Raw genomic sequence first — 23,737 nt, forward strand, 5'->3', positions numbered from 1 at the left:
CAAAAAGTTAAATTTTGGTCTCATCTGACCAGAGCACCTTTTTCCACATGTTTACTGTGTCTCCCACATGGCTTTTCAAAAACTAAAAGATGGGACTTCTTATGGCTTTCTTTCAAACAATGGTTTTCTTCTTGCCGCTCTTCCATAAAGGCCAGATTTGTAGAGAAAACGACTAATAGTTGTCCTGTGGACAGATTCTTCCACCTGAGCTGTGGATCTCTGCAGCTCCTCCAGAGTTACCATGGACCTCTTTGCTGCTTTTCTGATTAATGCTCTCCTTGCCCAGCCTGTCAATTTAGGTGGGCGGCCATGTCTTGGTAGGTTTGCAGTTGTGCCATACTCTTTCAATTTCCGGATGATGGATTGAACAGTGCTTCATGAGATGTTCAAAGCCTGGGATATTTTTTTATATCATGACCCTGCTTTAAACTTCTCCACAACTTTATCCCTGACCTGTCTGGTGTGTTCCTTGGCCTTCATGATGATGCGTTTTTTTTCACTAAGGTTCTCTAAACAAACCTCTGAGGTCTTCACAGAACAGCTGTATTTATACTGAGATTAAATTACACACAGGTGGACTCTATTTACTAATTAGGTGACTTCTGAAGGCAATTGGTTCCGCTAGATTTTAGTTAAGGGTATCAGAGAAAAAGGGGGCCAAATACAAATGCGCGCCACACTTTTCAGATATTTATTTGTAAAAAAAATTTGAAAACCATTTATCATTTTCCTTCCAATTCACAATTATATGCCACTTTGTGTTGGTCTAGGGCAGTGATAGCGAACCTTGGCACTAAAGATGTTTTGGAACTACATTTCCCATGATGCTCAACTACACTGCAGAGTGCATGAGCATCATGGGAAGTGTAGTTCTAAAACATCTGGGGTGCCAAGGTTCGCCATCACTGGTCTAGTGCATAAAATCACATTAAAATGCATTGATGTTTTAGGTTGTAATATGACAAATTGTGGAACGTTTGAAGGGGTATGAATACTTTCAAGGAACTGTGCATCCCAATCTTTCTCCACTGTAGTGCTGGTCAAAACTGTACCCCCAATGTTGTACTCTTTAAAGGGATTATTTTTCCTAGGTGCATTATTTTACATCTAGAAACACTGAACTGCAGTTTCTACTGCTTTGGCAAATCATAATTCATGTTACAGAATACTTCTGGGACCATCAACCTTATTACACACCTTTGGGTCATCAGCAAAAAGACATACCCCTTACTCAACATACCTTTAGTTATATAGAACTTACCGCTGCCTGGAATCCAGTGAGGTTTGGAGTTAGGACAGGATAGCTGACACTGGGATACTTCTTTATTCCATGCATAACTTTTACATGATCTGCCATCTAATCAAAATGAATGAACATTCTTTTAAAATTACAAGTACAATTAGGACTTGTAAATAGCATTTACATGTTCAAAATACCGGTATGTTTTAATTATCAGCAATTTGAAGGGCTGAGATACTTAAAGCTGAATACCAGGTCAACTGCTAATCACACTGCCAAAACATATGTATTAATACTATCTTGCCTATTGGAGGATTGGTAATCCTCCTCAAGAAGAATTTTTATCCAGGTACTACATCCAGAATACATGGCCAGATCCTTGGCCACCACTGATGCACCGCTAGGCCATGTACAGAGCCTGTTAGCTAGACAGTGAAGCAGACATTCTCATTAAAACAAGAACAGAATCTGTACAGCTGTCTTATGCCCTGTACACAGTTGGACATTCCGACGTCAAAATCTGTCAGATTTTTTCCGACGGATTTTGCCCAAAACTTGTCTTGCATACACACGGTCGCACAAAGTTGTCGGAAAACCCGATCGTTAAGAACGCGATGACGTAAAACACGTACGACGGGACTATAAAGGGGATAGTAGCCAATAGCTTTCGTCTCGTAATTTATTCTGAGCATGCGTGGTACTTTGTCCGTCGGAATTGCGTATACACGATAGGAATTTAAACTATCAGATTTTGTTGTCGGAAAATTTTAGATCCTGCTCTCAAACTTTGTGTGTCGGAAATTCCAAAGAAAAAAGTCAGATGGAGCCCACACACGATCGGATTTTCTGACAACAAGATCCGATCGCACATTTTCCGTCGGAAAGTCCAACCGTGTGTACAGGGAATTAGAGTCTCTAGTCACTAAGGATCTCCCCTCCTTCCAGATCACCGATTCCAGATCCAGCTGCTAAATCTAAACTAAAGTAAATCTGTTTTAATAGAGCTGTAATGACTGCCATTGCTGAATTATTTCTTAAATATACACATCAGGAAAGTCAGAGAAAATATCTCAGTATTGAAACAAGAGGTGCAACATCACACCCTGGCAACTAGCATTTTCAGAATGAGATCACAGCAAGGACAGCCTCCTTCAGCATTAAACATCCAATTTAATACATAATATACACACAGCTAGAATAATATTACATGCTACAAACAGCATTACACAATTATTGCCCATAACTAATGCTAAGCAAACGGTATGGGCCAAGCAAGAGTTCGGCCCGAACATTGCCCGTTTGCCCGTTCAGCAAACACCCAAACTTGTGCACTGCAAAGTGCATTCTAAGCCCTGAGTGGGCAAAGCTTTGCCCAATCAGGGCACAGTAAAAGCTGGTTGTTAAGGTGTGTCTTTAACAACAGATGTGTCATCAGCTGTCAATGGGCTTCCCTGCTGACAGCTGAATGAAAAAAAAAAAAAAAACAGCATTGGGGTCCCCCCCAATCCATACCAGGCAGGCCCTTGGGGTCTGGTATGGATTTTAAGGGAAAACCCACACCAAAATTTAAAAAAATGCCATGGGCGCCCAACCCCCCCCCCCCCCCCCCCCCACCAAATCCATACTAGACCCTTATTCGAGCAATAATGTCATCCAGCCATATAAGAGCTCTGCACCATAATAATTTTCCCCAGCAATGTAATATAGCGCCCCAAAAGCACAACAAATACTGTCCCTCAGCATCATAAAAACATAGCTTGGTACCAAATGAATATACCCTACTGCAAGCACCATAACGCTATTTACCTCCAAAGCACCAGAATTATATGCTAAAGTGCCACTAATATTTCCTTAATCATTAGCATCATAATTTATTATTCATATAGCACAATCAATTTACGCAGAGACGACATATATAGTATATATATATATATATATATATATATATATATATATATATATATACACACACACACACACACACACAACATTATGATCACAGGTAAAAGGGCATATCTCATTACAAAGGCATCTGAAAATTAATGGGATATAATAGGCAGCAAGTGAACATGTTGTCCATGAACATAGATCAAAGGGGGGAAAGAAGGATGGGGGGGGGGATTTTTGAGCGGTGCTGATTATACCAAGAATGTAACAAAATATAGGTAAAAATTCATAAAAGTTTATTAATATTCATTAAAACAGCAAAAATAATATGCGAGAAAATACAAAGCAGTATACACGCAGTTACTCAGCAAGAGGGATCCCAAAGGTGAAAATTGACAGGCTGAGTAACTGCGTGTATACTGCTTTGTATTTTCTCGCATATTATTTTTGCTGTTTTAATGAATATTAATAAACTTTTAGGAATTTTTACCTATATTTTGTTACATTCTTGGTATAATCAGCACCGCTCAAAAATCCCCCCCCATCCTTCTTCCCCCCCCCCTTTGATCTATGCTTATAATTTTTAGGGGATGACTTGCCTATTTCTACTGGGTGTCATTGGGCTGACTGGACCTATTTGTTACTATGTTGTCCATGAAGATGATGTGGTAAAAGCAGAAAAAAATGGACATCCCAGTTTGTTGTGTATGGGGCTGTGAAGCCCATGATGACCCATGTCTACAGCCAAAAGCAGTCTTTAATGGTCACATGAACATCAGAACTGGACTACGAAGCAATGGAAGAAGGTGGCCTGGTCTGATGAATCACGTTTTCTTGTGTGTGTTTCACTAACCTAGGGAAGAGATGGCACCAGGATACGGGACAACAAGGCAAAGGCTGTGTTATGCTATGGGCAATGTTCTGCTGAGAAACCTTGGGTTCTGCCATTCATGTGGATGTTACTTTGGTGTCCGTGCCTCAACGGGTCAGGGCTGTTTTAGCTAAAGGGGGCCATAGTTACTCAATATTAGGTGGTTGGTCATAATGTTATAGCTGATCGGCATGTGTGTATTATATTTTATTATATATATATATATATATATATAGTGAAAAAACAGCACTGTCTATAAATAAATAAATATCCGTGAACAAGTAAAGTTTTAGAAAACTTCTGCTGTAAATTAATGTGAGATACACACAATGAAATACCAATTAAAAAAAGAATCTGCGCTGAAAATCATAAAAGTGCGTGATATATACTCATATACCACATAATGATACTAAAATAACTAATTGCCAACATTAAAAAAATACCCCTAGGTACCCCAGGAAGAAGTCATTTTTGACTAAACTACGTAGGGTTGAGCGGCGTGCTGACGTCACCACCACTCCACGTTGGTCCAGGAAGGACGGGCAGTAAGAAAGAGAGCGAGCCGGCCGGCTCGTTATTTTATACACACGCTTGTATACGGCTAAATTGTGAGTTTAAATTCTTGATACTTATGTGTTTTAATAAAAGTTTTTTTGTGGAGTTACGCTATGGGACCTCTTCTGTTTGTTTTATCCCATTAATATCCATCAATGTGGCTGGGATGAGAGATGCTTAAAGGAGGAAATATACAGATCTGAGTCACCAGCGGTGTATTTCGATATAAAGGTCCAGACTGGGGGTTAATTCTCAAGCACGATTGATCTTCTTAAAAAGAGATCTGGCTAGCTGGTAAGCCTCAGTCGATCTAGTGGTGGAGGATTCTCTTCTTGGTGCACTTTTTTCATGTCTTGAGGGTGTTGTGTGTGGGGTCACCTAAGAGGACTGAAGTTTAATTTCCTTATCCTCCTGCCTCTACATTTAATCATTGATTTTTCATCTATTTTTGGACTATGTACATTTGTTTTTCACTATTGCTTTTTATTTTTTCTTTAAGTTTAAAATATCAATAATTTTGTATATAGGGTGGGAGAAATTTTTTTTTCGCATTGGCAATGAGTTATTTTATCATTATGTGGTATATGAGTATATATCACACACTTTTATGATTTTCAGCGCAGCTTCTTTTTTTAATTTATATATATATATATTATATATAATTTTTTTTTTTTTTACATTCTGGTCAGTGCCCACCCTCAAGAAGCTTACAATCTAAGGTCTCTAACATACAAATATACACATACTAGGGCCAATTTACCTACCAGCATGTCTTTGGAGTATGTGAGGAAACCGGAGTACCTGGAGGAAACCCACACAGGCAAAGGGAGAATATGCAGACTCAAAGTAGTTAGTAGATCCCACTATATATAATAACTCCAACCAACAGCATCAATTCATCAACTAACAAAGTTTACCTGCAAGCACTGTAAATACTATCTCCCATCACAATCAATAATATTCTTCACTACATATATCATATTATATTCATACATCATATATACGATTTCTTATCAAGTGTATTTCCCAGCACCATGCATAATATACCCTGGCAATTTGTTATATATTAGAATTTCAATAATATCACTTCAGCACCGTGAAAACATAGCTACCAACTGTCCCAGATTTTTCGGGACAGTGCCAGGTTTTCAGTGACTGTCCCGCAATACCCATGTCATGCAGGCTGTCCTCAAAGATACAGGACACTGAGGGGAGGGGGGGATGCCACTCGCTGTTCTGGTACGGTTATGTTTTCTTGGCCGACTTTCCTGCCCTCTTTGCACCTCTAAAGCACAGAAAGCACAAACAGCCACCCTTGCTTATTGCCACACTCATGTTGAGACTCAAAAAGTGTAGTCAATTCTGAGAGAATAACCTCTGACCGCAAGCTGTATGTTTACAAGATAGAGCTTATGTGGGGGATCTGGCACTTACTGTCTGCAGGGGAATGACTGGAGGGTTTGTAGTACTTTTTTGGCTGCATGAGGGAGGAGGTCTGTGGCACTATCACAGCGCCAAAGTTCCTTTACCCCGTGTAGCCACCACAGCCTCTCATACCCCACCCCTGCACCCTGCTTGGGAAGGAGATTTGCAGCACTCTGTAGTCTCTATAGAAGAGAGTCTCTGTCTCAGGATTTTGGACATAGTAACCAATTAGTGCAGTGTTACCCCCCAAATACCATAAATATATATGCAACACCCTGTAGTAAAGGCAGGGAGCTCCTCACAAATTTACTTGGCAGGAGTAGTTATCTTGGTTAATTGATAGAGATCTCTTGATTTCTCCCTAAGTTTGGCCTTGTTGCACTTTTCTCTTCTACCACTAGGTGGATGGGTACTTGGTGGTACTAGATATGAGAAGGGCAACCCAAGGTCAGGTTATGGGTATGTAGGGTATCTCAGCCAATGGGCAGGAGTTTTCTTGAATCCCTTGGCCTGCTGGGAGAATCTATATACTCGGGTGGAGTCAGTTGATTGATGTTCTGTGCCACATGGACTGCTGACTGGGTGGACGTGTGTTATATTGCCCAGGCTGCTAGGGTGGAGATTGGGCCTATCCCGGACACATCTGGCTGCTAGGCTGTCTGAGGGCCTATCCAGAAGCAAGAGAACAGCGCAGGGTTGGGACTGAGGCTTGCAGTCCAACCAAAAGTGACGGTTCTGACGGCCGGAGAACCTGTCGTGGTCGGAGGTAGAGGGGAAGCTGTCGCCAGTAAGGGACTATCCACCTTATTATCAGGGACCACAGTGAGTAACTGAAGCAAGTACTAAAGCAGCATTCTCACCAGATGGGGATGGTGAAGAATTGGGAAACTTCAGTGGGAATCAAGCCATGGATCCAGCCAGTGGAGGTGACACTTGCAGAGCAGCTTTGCGTGTCAAGCTAGGGACCGAGCAGGCCAGCGTGGGTGAAGCTTCCGAGGTATTTAGAGTGCCAAGCTAGGGACCCAGCAGAGAAGCTGGGGTGACACTTGAGGAAGATACCACCGTGAAGACTGGAGGAGCTCAAGGGATTCAGTGGCAGTGAATCAGAGGGTCTGGTGAGAGACCGGGAGTTCAGTGTATTGAAGAACTACAAGGAGAAGTTGTAGTGAAGCTGAAAGAACTTTTTTACGCTTTGTGTTAGGAACTGTTAAAGACTGTTGCCATAGGAGACAACATTCCTACACAGGCAGATGTGGCTTTTTGCTGGAGGCCTTTCCCTGCATGGCTGTCCTCCTACTGAAGTCTCAGAGTCTGCTAATTGAGTTTGCAACTATCTAAGAATGTCCTGGCCCTAACCCTCTTTCCCCTCAAAAATACAAAAAAGGACTGTTGAGAAATAAAACCTCTTTTACATCCAAGAAGTGTCTGGCGCCCAATGACTTTAACCATCTTTGCACCCACTACATACAGAAGGATGTCAGACATCTCTGGCCCTAAAGGTTGTCATTAGACAGAAGGAGACCTGGAACCTTGCTACATATGAATATTGTGATAAATAAAAATCTCACATCAAATGCAGAATTTGTACTACCTAATCAATTTATACTACAGAAATGAATGATAAACATGCATATTTCACTTCCATAAATCACAATACAACATATAGACTTGTTTAAAGTGCAAAAAGTGACAAAGTGTGACAAAGTGTGACACAGATCAAGAATATTAAAGTTCATTGGTGATAAAATCCCATTCTGAACTGAATGGAAAAGTGCTCAAAATTCACTCCTCAATCTCGTGGGGTGCAACCCTTTCACCTTGTGACACCTTCAGCTGTTCACCTCCACAATAGGACCCTTATATAAATATGAGGTCAAATCAGCACTTCCCCTTTAAGGGATAACATACGTGAAGCCACACTCTGTAGAACTGGGCAATCTGGATAATTTACATTGCCATATGTCGAATCAAGACATATGTGGACCGAATGGCATATTACATCTCATCTCCCCACTAGCTGGCAAGCACAGTACACATCTCACCCCCTTAGGACTATGGGTCGACCGATTTTGTTTTTTTGGGGTCAATACCGATTTTTCGGCCGCCTTTCAGGCCGATAGCAGGTGCCGATATTCTGTACATCACGTCACCTGCCACAAGATGCAGCGTGTCACTTGCCACTGTCACCTAGATGCAGATTGTCACTACTTACACTACTTTTGGCAGCCTCTGAGAGGGTAAACTTTCACATGCAGGCAAGCGGTGACAGATGATGTAATTATCTCTCTGTCAAGAACAGCCTTCGTAGCCCTACTGTAGGGGCGGGAACAATGGTAATGGCGGCAGGCATTGAAAGATGATGTCATCTTTCTGCTGCCTGCCGCATCGCTGACAGAGATTGGCAGAGACAGCAGCGAGCGCCGCAGTGGGAAAGGGGGAGGAGGTCTGACCAATATTGGTAACATCGGTAAGTTTCTGACTAAAACTGATTATTTGAAAAATGTAAATGCGATAGACCAACACAAAGTGGCACATAATTGTGAAGTAAAATGAAAATTATAAATTGTTTTCAAATTTTTTTACAAATAAATGTGAAAAGTGTGGCATGCATTTGTATTCAGCCTCTGAGTCAAACCACCTTTTGCTGCAATTACAGCTGCAAGTCTTTCTGGGTATGTCTCTACCAGCTTTGCACACCTAGAAAGTGAAGTTTTTTTCCCATTCTTCTTTGCAAAATAGCTCAAGCTCTTTCAGATTGGATGGAGAGCGTTTGAACAGCAATTTTCAAGTCTTGCCACAGATTCTCAATTGGATTTAGGTCTGGACATTGACTGGACCATTTTAAACACATGAACATGCTTTGATATAAACCATTCCATTGCAGCTCTGGCTATATGTTTAGGGCCATTGTCCTACTGGAAGGTGAACCTCTTCCCCAGTGTTGGAAGGCAACTTGGTTTAATATCATATTTCTGCAGTTGCACATCAAAGCTTTGTATCATATCAGATTATTCATCTGAAGAAGCAAGGCTGAACAAAAGCTTGACTCCTGGCCGTCTGATGTGATAACCCTATGCAAGCAAACTTCATCAATTATCCTGGCCGCCATGGCCATCTTTGAAGGTGGGTTACAAAGATCAAAGGCATTGAAAATTGACCCAGGATACATAGACATGATACACGGACAATGCAGCCCCTAGAGGCCAATACAGCAAGACGGACAGAAATATAATGTATTGAGAAGGACTGCCCCGTAACTACTTTCATTCGTTAGAAACCTAAGTGGGCTGGCAATAGGGTTGGGTCTGGACGGTGTATGGATGAAGTTTAAAAAGTGCACACAGAAGGGAAGTCGGCCCTTTTTTGCTCTTGGCTTGTGCCTGATGGCTCTCTCTGTTACCATCATCTTGAGCCCAGCTGAGAAGACCGTGCGATAAGTATCTTTGATGTTCTTGTGTTATGTTCTATGGTATTTACATGTTAGCATTTTCCTATATTCTTGGGAAACAAGACGTTGTTTTATTAACCACTTTCAGACCGGACCAATTTGCTGGTCAAAGACCAGACCACTTTTTGCGATTCGGCACTGCGTCGCTTTAACTGACAATTGCGCGGTCGTGCAATGTGGCTCCCAAACAAAATTGACGTCCTTTTTTTCTCACAAATAGAGCTTTCTTTTGGTATTTGATCACCCCTGCGGTTTTTATTTTTTGCGCTATAAACAAAAATAGAGCGACAATTTTGAAAAAAACGCATTATTTTTTACTTTTTGTTATAATAAATATCCCCCAAAAATATATAAAAAAACATTTTTTTCCCTCAGTTTAGGCCTATGCGTATTCTTCTACATATTTTTGGTAAAAAAAAAAATCGCAATAAGCGATTATTGATTGGTTTGCGCAAAAGTTATAGCATTTACAAAATAGGGATAGTTTTATAGCATTTTTATTAATAATTTTTTATTATTTTTTTTTTTACTAGTAATGGCGGCGATCAGCGATTTTTATTGTGACTGCGACATTGTGGGGGACCCATCAGACATTTTTGAGACCATTGTCATTTATACAGTAATCACTGCTATATAAATGCAGTGATTCCTGTGTAAATGACACTGGCAGTGAAGGGGTTAACCAGTGGGTGGCAGTGTAGGGGTTAAGTGTTCCTAGGGGTGTGTTACTAACTGTGGGGGGGTTGGGCTTTCATTTAGTGAACACTGATCTCTGCTCCAATCACATGGAGCAGAGATCAGCATCACTAGTTGCTAGGCAGAATGGAGAAATGCTGTTTACAACGGCATTTCTTCATTTGGCCGCTCCGTGAGACGATCGCGGGTATGCCCGCAGCGATCGAGTCCGCGGGTCCCGCGACCGGACTCACGGGGGTCCAGACCAGCGTGGGAGCGCGCCACCGCCGGTGTGCTTTTGATGGCAGGGCGGCAAATTTAAAGGGACGTACATGTACGCCCATTTGCCTGCCAGTGCCATTCTGTCGACGTACATCGTCGTGCGCTGGTCGGCAAGTGGTTAAGTAGTGCATTTGTTTTAATAGCTAACCTTATAATATTGTGCTATCAACAGTAACATTATCAGAGGAATTCCATAACCACCCTCGGTATTATTTCATTTTGAAGTTATTTCAATTTCAGTATTTATTTCACCCAGTCTCAAGTCTTTTGTAGACTCCAATGCCGCGTACACACGATAGGAATTTCGGCCAGCAAAAGACCGATGAGAGCTTTTCATCAGAAATCCTGAAATCCTGTCGCAATTCCGTCTGGAAAACCATCAGAGCTTTTTCCGACCAAAATTCCGATCGTGTGTACGCGGCATAACAGGTCTTCTTCTAAGATTGTATGTATTGGCTCCATTCCTCTCCCATCAACTCTGACCAGCTTTCCTTGTCCCTGTTGAAGTAAAGCATCCCCAAAATATGATGCCGCCACCACGTTTCACGGTGAGGATGGTGTGTTCAGGGTGATCTGCAGTTTTCCGCTACACATAGCATTTTGCTTTAAAGCCAAAAAGTTCAATTTTGGTCTCATCTGGCCAGAACACCTTCTTCCACATGTTTGCTATGTCCCAACATGTCTTCTTGCAAACGGACTTCTTATGGCTTTCTTTTAACAATGGTTTTCTTATTGCCATTCTTCCATAAAGGCCAGATTTGTGGAGTGCATGACTAATAGTTGTCCTGTGGACAGAGTCTCCCACCTGAGCTGTGGATCTCTGCAGCTCCTCCAGGGCCTCTTGGCTGCTTCTCGGATTAATGCTCTCCTTGCTGGTCTGTCAGTTTAGGTGGACAGCCATATCTTGGTAGGCTTGCAATTGTGCCGTATTCTTTCCATTTTTGGATGATGGATTGAACAGTGCTCCGTGAGATGTTCAAAGCTTGGGATATTTTTTTTATAACCTAATCCTGCTTTAAACTTCTCCACAACTTTATCCCTGACCTGTCTAGTGTGTTCCTTGGTCTTTATGATGCTGTTTGTTCACTAAGGTTCTCTAAACAAACCTCTGAGAGCTTCATAGAACGGCTGTATTTATACTGAGATGAAATTACACACAAGTGGACTCTATTTACAAATTAGGTGACTTGTGAAGGTAATTGGTTCCATTTGATTTTAGTTAGGGGTATCAGAGTAAAGGGGGCTGAATACAAACGCATGCCACACTTTTCAGATATTTAATTGTAAAAAAATGTGAAAACCATTTATAATTTTCCTTCCACTTTGCAATTATGTGCCAATTTGTGTTGGTCTATCACATAAAATCCCAATAAAATACATTTACATTTTTGGCTGTAACATGATAAAATATGGAACATTTCCAAGGGGTATGAATACTTTTTCAAGGCACTGTACATGGATCCACCTAGCGTGATGGAGTCATCAATGTCGGGGCCGCCCATATACGTATTGTGTCCAATGCAGGACTTCCTAAATAGGCCCTCTCCCCACTATTGGCTGCAGCCTGCAACGGCTGATTGAAAGCTGGTTTTCCAGCAGGACACTTTGATAGAAGCTAGTCTAAAGATGGGTTGGTGTTGAACAGAGGGCTACACACAAATCAAAATTCGGCCAGTTCCTGCTAAACCAAACGAGTTCCAGTTCGTGTGTACCCAGCGTTACTCTCTCCCATAAGAACAGCAAAACTGGAAGACTATCATCTAATGTATAACGTGTAAACCAGTTTATCTTTCTATACAAATGCCAGTCAGTCTACCAGTACCAAGTAGACTATCACTGTGAAGGTCTTTTCATACTTCTGTTGGTGCAGTTACAATGTCTGCCAGTGATCAATCTGTCATCCTATGTCCACTGATGTCATGTCAATTTCAGTTAGGATGGCAGTCAATCCTAACCACAATGGTTGATAAAGACAATCAGTCCGTTTATTTATTTTGTTCATCTATTTGTTTGCATCAATAGCAATAAATAGGTTTGCCAATGCCTATCAGACGGTCTATGTCTATCTATGTGTTATCTGCCTTTATCAATAGCAATCACGAAGAAAAAAGAAAATCTGGGGGGGGGGGGGGGGGAGAGGAAAGAGAAGAGGAGAAAGGCAGTACTAAGCATTAAACGCTACAAGCAGTGCACCTGTAGTGTTTATTATTATGTATTACATTAAAACTGTTGTTTTATATCAGTTTTTTTTTTTATCATATATGCAACCTTTTTTTTTTTTTTTTTACAAAAAACAATTAATGCAAAAATTGTAAACATTGTCCTTTTTTCAACAAAGCTGAAATGAAATAGCTGAAAACATGAAAAGTAGTCTAGACTTCCAACTTCCACCACCTGCTGGCTGGATGGAAAAATTGATATGAATATGGAATATTTGATTTTTAACAGACTTTATCCTTTCCATAATACTTAAAGAAAGAACACATGTACAAAGCCACTGTATATACACATATGATGCAATTTGGTGAGGGAGATCAACAAAATTATTGGTTTGAGAAAGTTCCTCTCCGTCACTCCACAGCTCAATAAAAAGGTACATACCTGAGGAACCCATTTTGGAGACACAAAGCTTGTTGCTTCAATTGATTTCAACCCAGATTCGGATAGCATGTTAATGAGGTTGATTTTCACTTCTGTTGGTACATTGGTCTACAAGACATACAAGGATAGAAGCTTAAACAAACAGAATGCTGGGGAATATTCCAGTTACAATAATTTTTAAAGCTGAACTCTGGCCAGAAAATCTATTGGTTGTTTAAAAAGCCCCTATATACTTTTAAATACTTTATTGTTGTTGAAAGTACTCGCAAACTTGCAATCCTGGCAGTGAGAACACCTGCATTTTTTGTTCCTGGAAAAGCGCTCCGAACCTTTTTAAAGGCTAACTTGAAATGATTTAGCAGGTAAAACAAATGTGCATTTAATATTTTTTTCTTAGGAGCCTGCAGAGCATTTCACTCATGATCAGCAGATCGTAGGTTCAATGTCAGGCTCCTGCAGACCAGAGACGGCCCATCCATACGGGGCGCAGGTTGCGGCCCCTCAAATCCATGCTCCTGCCCCTAATCCACATGCAGGGCGTCGGACGCATACATTCCAATGGGGTTTTTTTTTTTTTTTTTTTTTTAGAAACCAGAGATTCTAAATGGCTTCAGAAAAGAGTGGGCTCAGGGCACAGTGAGAACCCACCCACTTGTGTGACCATAGCGAATTAATAGTCGCTACTGTCTTCCTTATTCTCCTCTCAGCCAATCACGAAGTGGGTCCTGAGGCCCGTCACCCGACTTGCCAAGAGGAGAAGCGATCCTATTGGCGGCATAAGGAGGAGGAAGGAGACGCACCGTGGAAGCCACTGTGATGCCGAGGAGGAGACGCAGGGGAAGCCACCGCCCGGAGGACTCACTGCCTGGGACCTAGATGGGGTAAGTGGTGCAGGGCTGGTGACCAAGCGACTGACTGGAGGGGGGTACTGCGGGGGTGAGCCGATCGACTGGGGGGGGTGGCTGTGGGTGCATTGTTTGCCACCCCCCCCAAATATACCAACCGGCCGCAAGCCTGTATGGGCAGAAAGCTACTGAACCGCAGGAAGAATGAATGCACTACAAGGACTCTGACCATTGCCTTCACAATTCATTGAAACCTACAAACTGGGCCAAAGACTTTCCTACTGACAACTCATGGACAAATTATTAAAGGGCTACAACACCATGGTCTCTGCGGTGATCAGTTAAATGTGAAGAGAAAGCCAATTTAAAAAGTACTCCATCGTGCATATGTTCCCTCCTTTATTAACTATGGCTCTTGCACAGGCCCCACCAAGCAAAACCTTCTTTAACTCACTGTTTATGGACCTGCCAGCCCATCATAAGCTTTTGGAATGAGCTGAGGGTGTACATACTGTCCGTTACTCACCCTCTACCACCATATGACCCCCCTTCTTCTTTTATTTGGCTTTGAGGACAGTCACACATATCCTCGCTTGACACCTCATTGATCCAAATCAATGTGAATACACATTTGCCTGCTAGCCGTTAGACACTATATTAATAAAAAATGGAACTCAACCAACTCCCCGATCATCATGGATGTCAAAACTGATGTCCAATATGTCTACCTAAATGAAAAACATGATGCTGAATTTAATTCTCATCTATAATCAACTTGTTTCCCGTCCAAATGGGAAGCCCATATTAGGACTATCTCATAGGACTGAGAATACAAAGGTCTCTCTACCTTCCCACATAAAACTCCAATTCATCTCCTCGCTCAACTCACAGCCTGCTATCATTGGATTGTCTTCAACCTCAACAGACCCAGCTGCCCTCTTTTCCTCCCGGATTTGGACACATCTTTGTGTTTTGTTATGTGGTTTTATTACAGTTGTCCTTATTCTCAGTTGTTCCCGCTCTTTCCCCGACCCCTTTATATCTGAAAATATGATTTAAAAAAAAAAAAAAGAGAGAGAGAGAAAAAAGGAAACTACAAGCTGTCTTCCGCGGTGGAAGACAGGACTTGTGGTTCATTTATTCACAGATCTGTGCGAATGAATGATGCAGCTGTGTGGGCGGAGCCATTTTAATATTGTGATTGCAGGTGTGGGGAGCAAATCCCCCCCTGACCCTTTAACGAGGGGGAATGGGGAGAGGTGCACACTAACATGTTGCACTCTAAGTACAGGTGTAGCATGCTACTAAAGGTGAACTTATTTGTTAAAGCGATAGTAAACTCCACTTTTTATATTGTACCTACGAGTAAGCCTATAAAAAGGTTTACCTGTAGGTGCAGTAAATATCTCCTAAAAGTACAGCGTTTAAGAGATATTTACATATATAGCAGCCAGCGATGTCACTGGCGCATGTGCACTGCGCTCTCAATGATGGACGGCATGCTGTCCATTGAGAGATCTGTCCCGCAGGAGTGAGGTCATCGCGGCTCGTCCATTTAAATGGCCAGGTCCCACAAACCCAGAAGGAAACCACAAGAAAAAGAAAGAAAGGGCGCACTGACCTAATGCATTATCCTAAAACCATAACTTTATTGTTAAAAAGTGATAAGTATTATACTCACAAAATCACAATTGAGTTAGAGCTCATTACATGGTACAGTATCAAAGTTTGTCGCATGGTATAACAATGTTCAGTCTATAGTGCATCAAAACCTTAGGCAGGAGGTGAAGCCTTAAAAGGCTAACGCGTTTCAAGGTTAAACCTCTTCCTGAGAACCAAAATAATTTGTTTAACAATAAAGTTATGGTTTTAGGATAGATAATGCACTAGGTCGGTGCGCCCATTTTTTTTTTTTTCTTGTGGTTTTAGAATATCAGACTACCCCAGTCTTTAGAGGGCAGCAAGAGTTGGCTTAACCCTGTTGAACCAAGATGGAGATATAGCTTATTCATCCTGAGCAGGCTCACTCCCAAGCGCAGAACAGTTTGTGTTTGTGACTATTTGTAAACCCAGAAGGAAGCCTGGGTGAAGATGGACTCCCTCTCAGCAGTGACAGCCTGCTGCTGGAGAGCTTCATTTTTTAGGCAAGTTTGCCATAATGTACTAGTATGCGGCATACTAGCACATCATGACATGAGCCTGCAGGACCAGTGTGTATTTTTTTTTTTTTAAACATGGTTTACTACTGCTTTAAGACTGATGGCTGCCATGTGCGCTATCCCCCGGGTAACCTGTCCTGTACTTTCCCCACTGTAGTTATTTTATACATCAAGCTGTGAGATAATTACTGATCACTGTAGTGGGTGGACCCAGGAGTGTCACACCCCCAGTATGCTCCACCCACTGTACTGCATAGTCTAATTGACGGGCCTGAAGATTCCTGTTCTGTCCCACCCATATGGTTGCCCATTCAGACACTAATTCCGAGGGGGTGGGATTTGTAGTCTCAGTGTGCAGTAATGTAACACTAACAGGAAGTGACGTCATCACTCCTGAGATCCTTGTGGTTCAGAGTTCTTTAAAAACCATGCATTTTGTAAGGCATACTAAGTGATGTGACTGAAGCTAAATGAGATGTTTTTTAGATAAACAATTTAGCAGAATTTTGAAGTTGGAAAACAACAAACATTTAAAATCCCATGGTTTTGAGTTGTGCCAGTTCACAGTTGAGCGCAGTGTCACTTGAAGCTGGTAGTTCAAAAAAGTACACGAGCATCTTTTCAGCTACAAGTGTCAAGTATTTTTGGCCCCAATAGACTTCAATAGGAACACCTGAAAAAAAGCACACGTTGCCCGTTTTTCCTTTTTCCTAAAAAATAGCATTCCATTGGCCAAAATAGTCTTAAGCCCCATACACACGATCGGACTTTGTACAAACTTTCCCGTGGACTTTTGTACAAAGGGCGTGGTCCACAAGTTTGTATTGCATACACACGATCAGACTTTTTGACAACAAACACGAACGTAGTGACGTCACAACGTACTGACGCCACTTCAAAAGAGGACGTTCAATGACTCCAGCACCACCTTTGGTCAACTTCTGTATTGTAGTCTGATCTTTTGTATTGGTTCTGAGCATGCGTGTTTGTACCTTGTACAAAAGTCCGATGCTTTTGCATACACTCGGTCGGACTTTGCTCCATCGGACTTTTGTTGCCAGAAAGTTTGTCCGTTCGCACAGCCAACAAAAGTCCGATGAAAACAGAAAAAGTTTGTCCGATGGAGCATACACACAGTCGGATGTTGCTCCAAAACAGCTAATTTGCATGTTTGTTGTCAAAAAGTCCGACCGTGTGTACGGGCCTTTAGGCCTCATGCACACAGGACGTTTTCGCAGCTGAGTTTAGGGGCGTCAGGCATTTTTTTTTTACTGCCTCTGAACTCTCCTCCATGTTAGCCTATGTGTCCATGCACATGTAAACTTTCAGAGGAGTTTGGAGGCATAAGCTTTTAGAGATGGTTAAAAAAAAAAAAAAGGGACTGCCAGTGCCTCCTGGAGCAGGGGCTGTTTGACTGTAAAAACGCGAAAGGGCTAAAAATGTGTCAAACGTGTTTACAGGCATTTTTTAATTTTATACGATAGTGTAAAATAAGGGAGTGTTCTTTATTCTGATGCTCAAAAACGCTCATAAACGTTTTTCAAAACAATGCGAAAAGCGAGTTTTTAGTGCTGCATTTTCCCTGACAGCAGCGCTGGCATTTTCTTAATGTCCTGTGCATGAGGCCTTAAAAAAAATTCTCAAGCAAAATTCCTACACAAATATTTAAGCCTGTAAAACGATTGAAGACGATCAGCTCAAATGGTCAGCTTACCTTCTCATTCTGTAATCCATCCCGAGGTCCAACCTCAACAATCTTCACCTCCGAAGGGAAGGCATATACAGGTAATGAACTGACCTGTCAACACACATGGCTAATCATTAGTTACAGATTTCATACTTCAGATATCAGGTAGATCTTATCGGGGAACTTAAGGCTTTTTTTTTTTTTTTTTTTTTATCAGCACTACCAAATTACAATACGCTTTTGGATAAAAAAAAATATATAAAAATAATAAAAAATTCCTCCTAGACTGAGTCCCACCCACATAGCACCACCCTGTCCTGGAGTCCTGTTGGCACAGCCTGCTGAATACGATTGGATTGCTGTAAACGATTGGATATGGGCAGAGTTCGGTTCCGATTGCAGAGGACCGGCAGTGCTGGACGCAGAGGGAAGCATGGAGTGCAGAGAGGATTTGTAAGGCTTGGGCATTTTTTTTTTTTTTTTTAAGGCCGGTTCACACCACAATATCCGCATTCTGGATGCTTTTCTGCATGCGCATTTTTAGCGTGTTTTCTATGCGTTCCAGTGCACTTTTCCCCCTATTTTTGACATGGATGTTCCTGTACTTTGATGCATTTAGCCGTGTTCCATACAGAGAAAATACAGCATGTGCTACTTTTGTCAACTGCACTGGAATGCACTACACTGGTGTGAACTAAGGCCATTGGAATCCATGTTAAATACTACCCATGCATTTTTTGACACAAAATTAAAATACGCTGAACTACATCTGGTGTGAACCAGCCCTAAATACAGGGGGTGGAAGGGACCACAACGTAAATATATTTAAGTGGAGTTCTACTTTAATACTGGCTTACAACTAAATGCTTTAGCAGAATACATTTCAGTGTGCTAAAGTGTATCTAAAGGCAGAAACTTCTTTTTTAGTTTTGAAAAGAAAACGGAAGGGCCCTGTTATTTTTGTTTTTTTCTTGTTCTCTGTGCCCCTATTAGGGCTTTGAAATAAGTTATACCTGTGCTCAAACCCCAATAGCTTGTATATAATTTATCAGGCGCTAAAAAAGTGTGACTACATGTGAACTAGAAGTTCTGGATAAACCAGCATGTACAAGTTATTGGGATTTAAGCACACATATATATTGTTTCTGTTGCAATGCAGGTCAGTGACCAGACCTGAACCTAGCACCTCTCCCCAATTTTGTGTCCGTTTGCCCCAGGTGAGCACTGTGTCCACAGTAGCATTTGTGTTTGCAGATTAGAGTATGACTGGTCATGGAGGGATTACTTTGAACATGTATTGCAATATGTGTAAACTAAAAAGCAAAGTTTGCTAGAAAGGGTATATAGCAGTGTGCAGAGTAAGGATAAGCTCAGGCGTGTTCACTAGTCCACATGCCCGCGCCCCCCCAGGAAACTGACACTCTGCAGCACTAATCACAGGCAGTGAGACATTTCCTGATCCACGGCTGCAAAGACCAGGAAATGTCTCACTGCTTGTGATTAGCTCTGCGGAGTGTCAGCTTCCTGGCAGGGCATGTGGACTTGCGAACATGCCTGAGCTCATCCATACTCTGCACACTGCTATATATCCTAAGGATAAGCTCAGGTGTGTTCACAAGTCCACGTGCCCGCTAGGAAGCTGACACTCCGCAACCCTAATCATAAGCAGTGAGACATTTGCCAATCTGTGCAGCCGGGGATCGGGAAATGTCTCACTGCCTGTGATTAGCTCTGTGGAGTGTCAGCTTTCTGGCGGGCGTGGGCACATGGATTTGTGAACATGTCTGAGCTCATCCTTAGTACAAAGGCTTCATCAAGAATTTCCTATTAAGGCTCATTCACACCATATTTATTGAGCTGCATTGCTCTGCACAGATCAACACAGGCTCAGTTGAAGGGAACATAGAAAACGATTGTTCTCTATATGCCCCATTCACATCACAATGCTGCTTTGAGGTGGGCTGCAGTGTATTGTATAAAAAGACAGACATGGTACCATTTTACAGAACAAACCTCACTGTAAAGCACCGCAACATGCTACAGTGCATAGAATGCCATAAAGTGTCATTTTGTAACATTTAATTAAAGTGTTATGTACTGTAACAATGCATCATAGTGCCCCTGCACATCACACAGCAGGATCGCACACATGTTACTGCGAAGGAGCTCTCAGCATCAATCGCTTTTTCAGTTTGTCAGGGAGACCTGGGTCACCAGGGATAAAAGAGCTCCTTCACACAGTCAGTGGTAATGCCACACTCACACCTGAGCATAGTGGGAACGTGTGTTCCTGCTCATGTTTTTTCTGCACTTTTCATGCCCTGGGTGACAAACACCCAAAGTACCCTTTCGGTTGTGGAGCATCGGGCGTTTTTTCAGTGCACATTTTGCCACATCTGTAGCACATTTTCTTCTGCTACCTGTGCTTGAGGTTCTATTAACAATTAACAGCACCACAAGCGTGACCTGCAATTGCAATGCGTTTCCTGAAACGCATGGAAATTTTAGATTGTAAGCTCTAACGAGCAGGGCCATCTAGAGTAATTGTACTGTCTGCCTTAACCTTGTAAAATGCTGACCAAACTATTAGCACTATATAAATCCTGTATAAAAATCATTTCTGTGCTTTGTTGCATGTTTAGGAATTGCCCAGGTGTAAATGCAGCCTAGACACAGTTCAAACTTAGGTGGTAAAAGCAGGGAACCGAGTTGTGGTTTTACCACTGCAACACAAAAATGCTTAGGGATGTACATATGCCATGGATGCAAAGCTTTTCTTTGTGGCCAAAAAAGAAAGCAGCGTGTTACATTTAGCATACTGCCATTGAACTCGACCCATTAAAGTGGATGGGACCATGCCACTGCTGCATGCAGTTTTGGTGTGGTGGATGGGCATTTTGAGGGTTAAAACAGGCAGCGAGGATGCAGCATATAATTTCCCCACTGCCACTGAAGAGCGATCCATCCTGTTTTTCAGGGGGGCAGCAATAATATTCACGTGTGTGAACAAGCCCAAAGTGAGGGAAGATTCAGAATTGTGAGTTGTCACTGCAGCAGTAACGGAGGTGAAATCCTCTTACGGGGACACTGGTTTTGGTGGATCCCCTTTGGGAAATCCAGGAAGTGGGGGACATCTCCTCAATGGGACACAAAGAATAAAATCGTGTCAAGTGTGTTCTTTTAGCCATTCCCTCCTCTACTTACAGCTAGAGCTGGCTTCTCATATACATGAATGGATGTGTGGGGTCACCTCTCCTACACCCGGAGAACAGACACAACTAATACTGGCTTCTCAAATACATGAATGGATGTGTGAGGTCACCTCCCCTACACCTGGAGGACAGACACAGCTAGAACTGGCTTGTCATATACATGATTGGATATGTGGGGTCACCTCCCCTACACCTGGAGGACAGACACAGCTAGTACTGGCTTGTCATATACCTGGAGGACAGACACAGCTAGAACTGGCTTGTCATATATATGAATGGATATGTGGGGTCACCTTTCCTACACCTGGAGGACAGACACAGCTAGTACTGGCTTGTCATATACCTGGAGGACAGACACAGCTAGAACTGGCTTCTCATATACATGAATGGATGTGCGAGGTCACCTCTCCTACACCCGGAGGACAGACACAGCTAGAACTGGCTTGTCATATACCTGGGAGGACAGACACAGCTAGAACTGGCTTGTCATATACCTGGAGGACAGACACAGCTAGTACTGGCTTGTCATATACCTGGAGGACAGACACAGCTAGTACTGGCTTGTCATATACCTGGAGGACAGACACAGCTAGTACTGGCTTGTCATATACCTGGAGGACAGACACAGCTAGTACTGGCTTGTCATATACCTGGAGGCCAGGCAAAGCTAAGGTGAGACTATCTGACCTGGTGCAGCACAGCCCTCGTAGTCCAGGCAGCCCCGATCGCAAGGTTGCTGTGGCCTTTCGCCCTGTATGGAACTTGCAGAATTCTAAATCGAAGGTGAAAATGGATATTCCCTTGGTATAGATTAATTAACATTGGTCTTCCCTGGTTCAATGGTATCATATTGATACTAAGGAAAGGAATACAGTTATCTTCAATGAAGGAAGCGTTTAGATGGTACGGCCCCTTTGAAGCTTCCTACAAGTATATGAAACACATTTTAGGAGTGATATAATTATCGGCCTGTGAATTGCTTGACTTTTCACATCACAACAGGATGTGAAATTAGGGCTATTGTCCCCCCTTCATGGCACATTGATACCTCATTGGACATTCTGACGGGCCCTGAGGGTCCTTTGGAACCTTGATCAAGTTTAAAGGTCCTACAAAAGCTCCAGAAGAAGCCATGATTTTGGCAAAACATGTAGTGACAGCCAACTTTTGTATTGTGACCGCATGATCATTTATGTTCTGGTTTTAAACTTTATTTATATATGTAATATATATTTTTTTATAACCATGTATGTTTAACCACTTGAGGACCGCCGTATTGCCATTGTACGTCAGCACAATGGCACAGGCAGGCACAATCACGTACATCTACGTGATTGCCTTCCAGCGGGTGGGGGGTCCGATCGGACCCCCTCCCGCTGTTTACGGCGGTCCGATTCGGTCCAGGAGCGCTCCGTGATGAGGGGATGGCCGTTGGTTTTCGGCCACCCCCTCTGGATCGCTCCTGGCCAATGAGAAGCTTCCTCCCCTGTGTATTGTTTACACAGGAAGGAGGAAGTGATGTCATTCTCCTCGGGGCGGTCTTTTTGACCGGACTACGAGGAGAAGAGTAAAAGTAAGTGTGCACCAACACTACACTGACATGTAGGTACACACAGGCACACAAACCCCCCCCCGATCCCCCCCCCCGCCCCCCCTCCCCCCCCAGTCACAGTGTCACTGATTGCATTGATCATTTCTTTACTGATCAATGCATTCAGTGTCAGTTGTGACAGTAAAAACTGTCAGGACAGTTAGTGTTAGGTCCAGGGTAGCCCCCTATCACCCCCCAATAAAGATTTAACCCCCTGATTGCCCCTAGAGTTAACCCTTTCACCCCCTTTTGCCAGTGTCACTAAGCGATCATTTTTCTGATCGCTGCATGTGTCGCTAGTGTCGCTAGGTAGCTAGTTATTTTTTTAGGTTCACCGCCAGGTTTTTATATCGCTAGGTACCCCGATATACTACCCAATAATGTTTTTAACCCCCTGATTGCCGCTAGTTAACCCTTTCACCCCCTTTTGCCAGTGTCACTAAGCGATCGTTTTTCTGATCGCTGCATTAGTGTCGCTACAGTCGCTAGGTAGCTAGTTATTTTTTTAGGTTCACCGCCAGGTTTTTATAGCGCTAGGTACCCCGATATACTACCCAATAATGTTTTTAACCCCCTGATTGCCGCTAGTTAACCCTTTCACCCCCTTTTGCCAGTGTCACTAAGCGATCATTTTTCTGATCGCTGCATGTGTCGCTAGGTAGCTAGTTATTTTTTTAGGTTCACCGCCAGGTTTTTATATCGCTAGGTACCCCGATATACTACCCAATAATGGTTTTAACCCCCTGATTGCCGCTAGTTAACCCTTTCACCCCCTTTTGCCAGTGTCACTAAGCGATCGTTTTTCTGATCGCTGCATTAGTGTCGCTACAGTCGCTAGGTAGCTAGTTATTTTTTTAGGTTCACCGCCAGGTTTTTATAGCGCTAGGTACCCCGATATACTACCCAATAATGGTTTTAACCCCCTGATTTCCGCTAGTTAACCCTTTCACCCCCTTTTGCCAGTGTCACTAAGCGATAATTTTTCTGAACGCTGCATCAGTGTCGCTAGTGTCGCTAGGTAGCTAGTTATTTTTTTAGGTTCACCGCCAGGTTTTTATAGCGCTAGGTACCCCGATATACTACCCAATAATGGTTTTAACCACCTGATTGCTGCTAGTTAACCCTTTCACCCCCTTTCACCAGCGATCACAGTATAAGTGTCACTGGTGACGCTGGTTAGCCAGTTAGTTATTTAGGTTCCCCGTCAGGTTTTTATATAGCGCCAGGGACCCCCATATACTACCTAATAAAAATTTTAA

The 23,737-nt window shown here is 42.6% G+C and overlaps 1 protein-coding gene across 1 annotated transcript in view; it reads right to left on the reverse strand.

The window, feature by feature from the left end:
• The window catches only part of LOC143960218 (hydroxymethylglutaryl-CoA lyase, mitochondrial-like), a 40,590-nt gene that overhangs the window by 14,706 nt on the left and 2,147 nt on the right, over positions 1–23,737 (reverse strand). The window contains exons 2-4 of the mRNA XM_077468551.1: positions 17,703–17,781; positions 12,985–13,092; positions 1,262–1,357 (exon numbers count right to left, since the gene is read on the reverse strand). Of these exons, the coding sequence (XP_077324677.1) occupies positions 1,262–1,357; positions 12,985–13,092; positions 17,703–17,781 (283 nt within the window). The remainder of the gene's footprint in view (positions 1–1,261; positions 1,358–12,984; positions 13,093–17,702; positions 17,782–23,737) is intronic.

This window comes from Lithobates pipiens, unplaced genomic scaffold, assembly GCF_037356315.1.
Source record: "Lithobates pipiens isolate NorthernLeopardFrog02 unplaced genomic scaffold, aLitPip1_a1.2 Scaffold_8, whole genome shotgun sequence".
Lineage (NCBI taxonomy): Eukaryota > Metazoa > Chordata > Amphibia > Anura > Ranidae > Lithobates > Lithobates pipiens.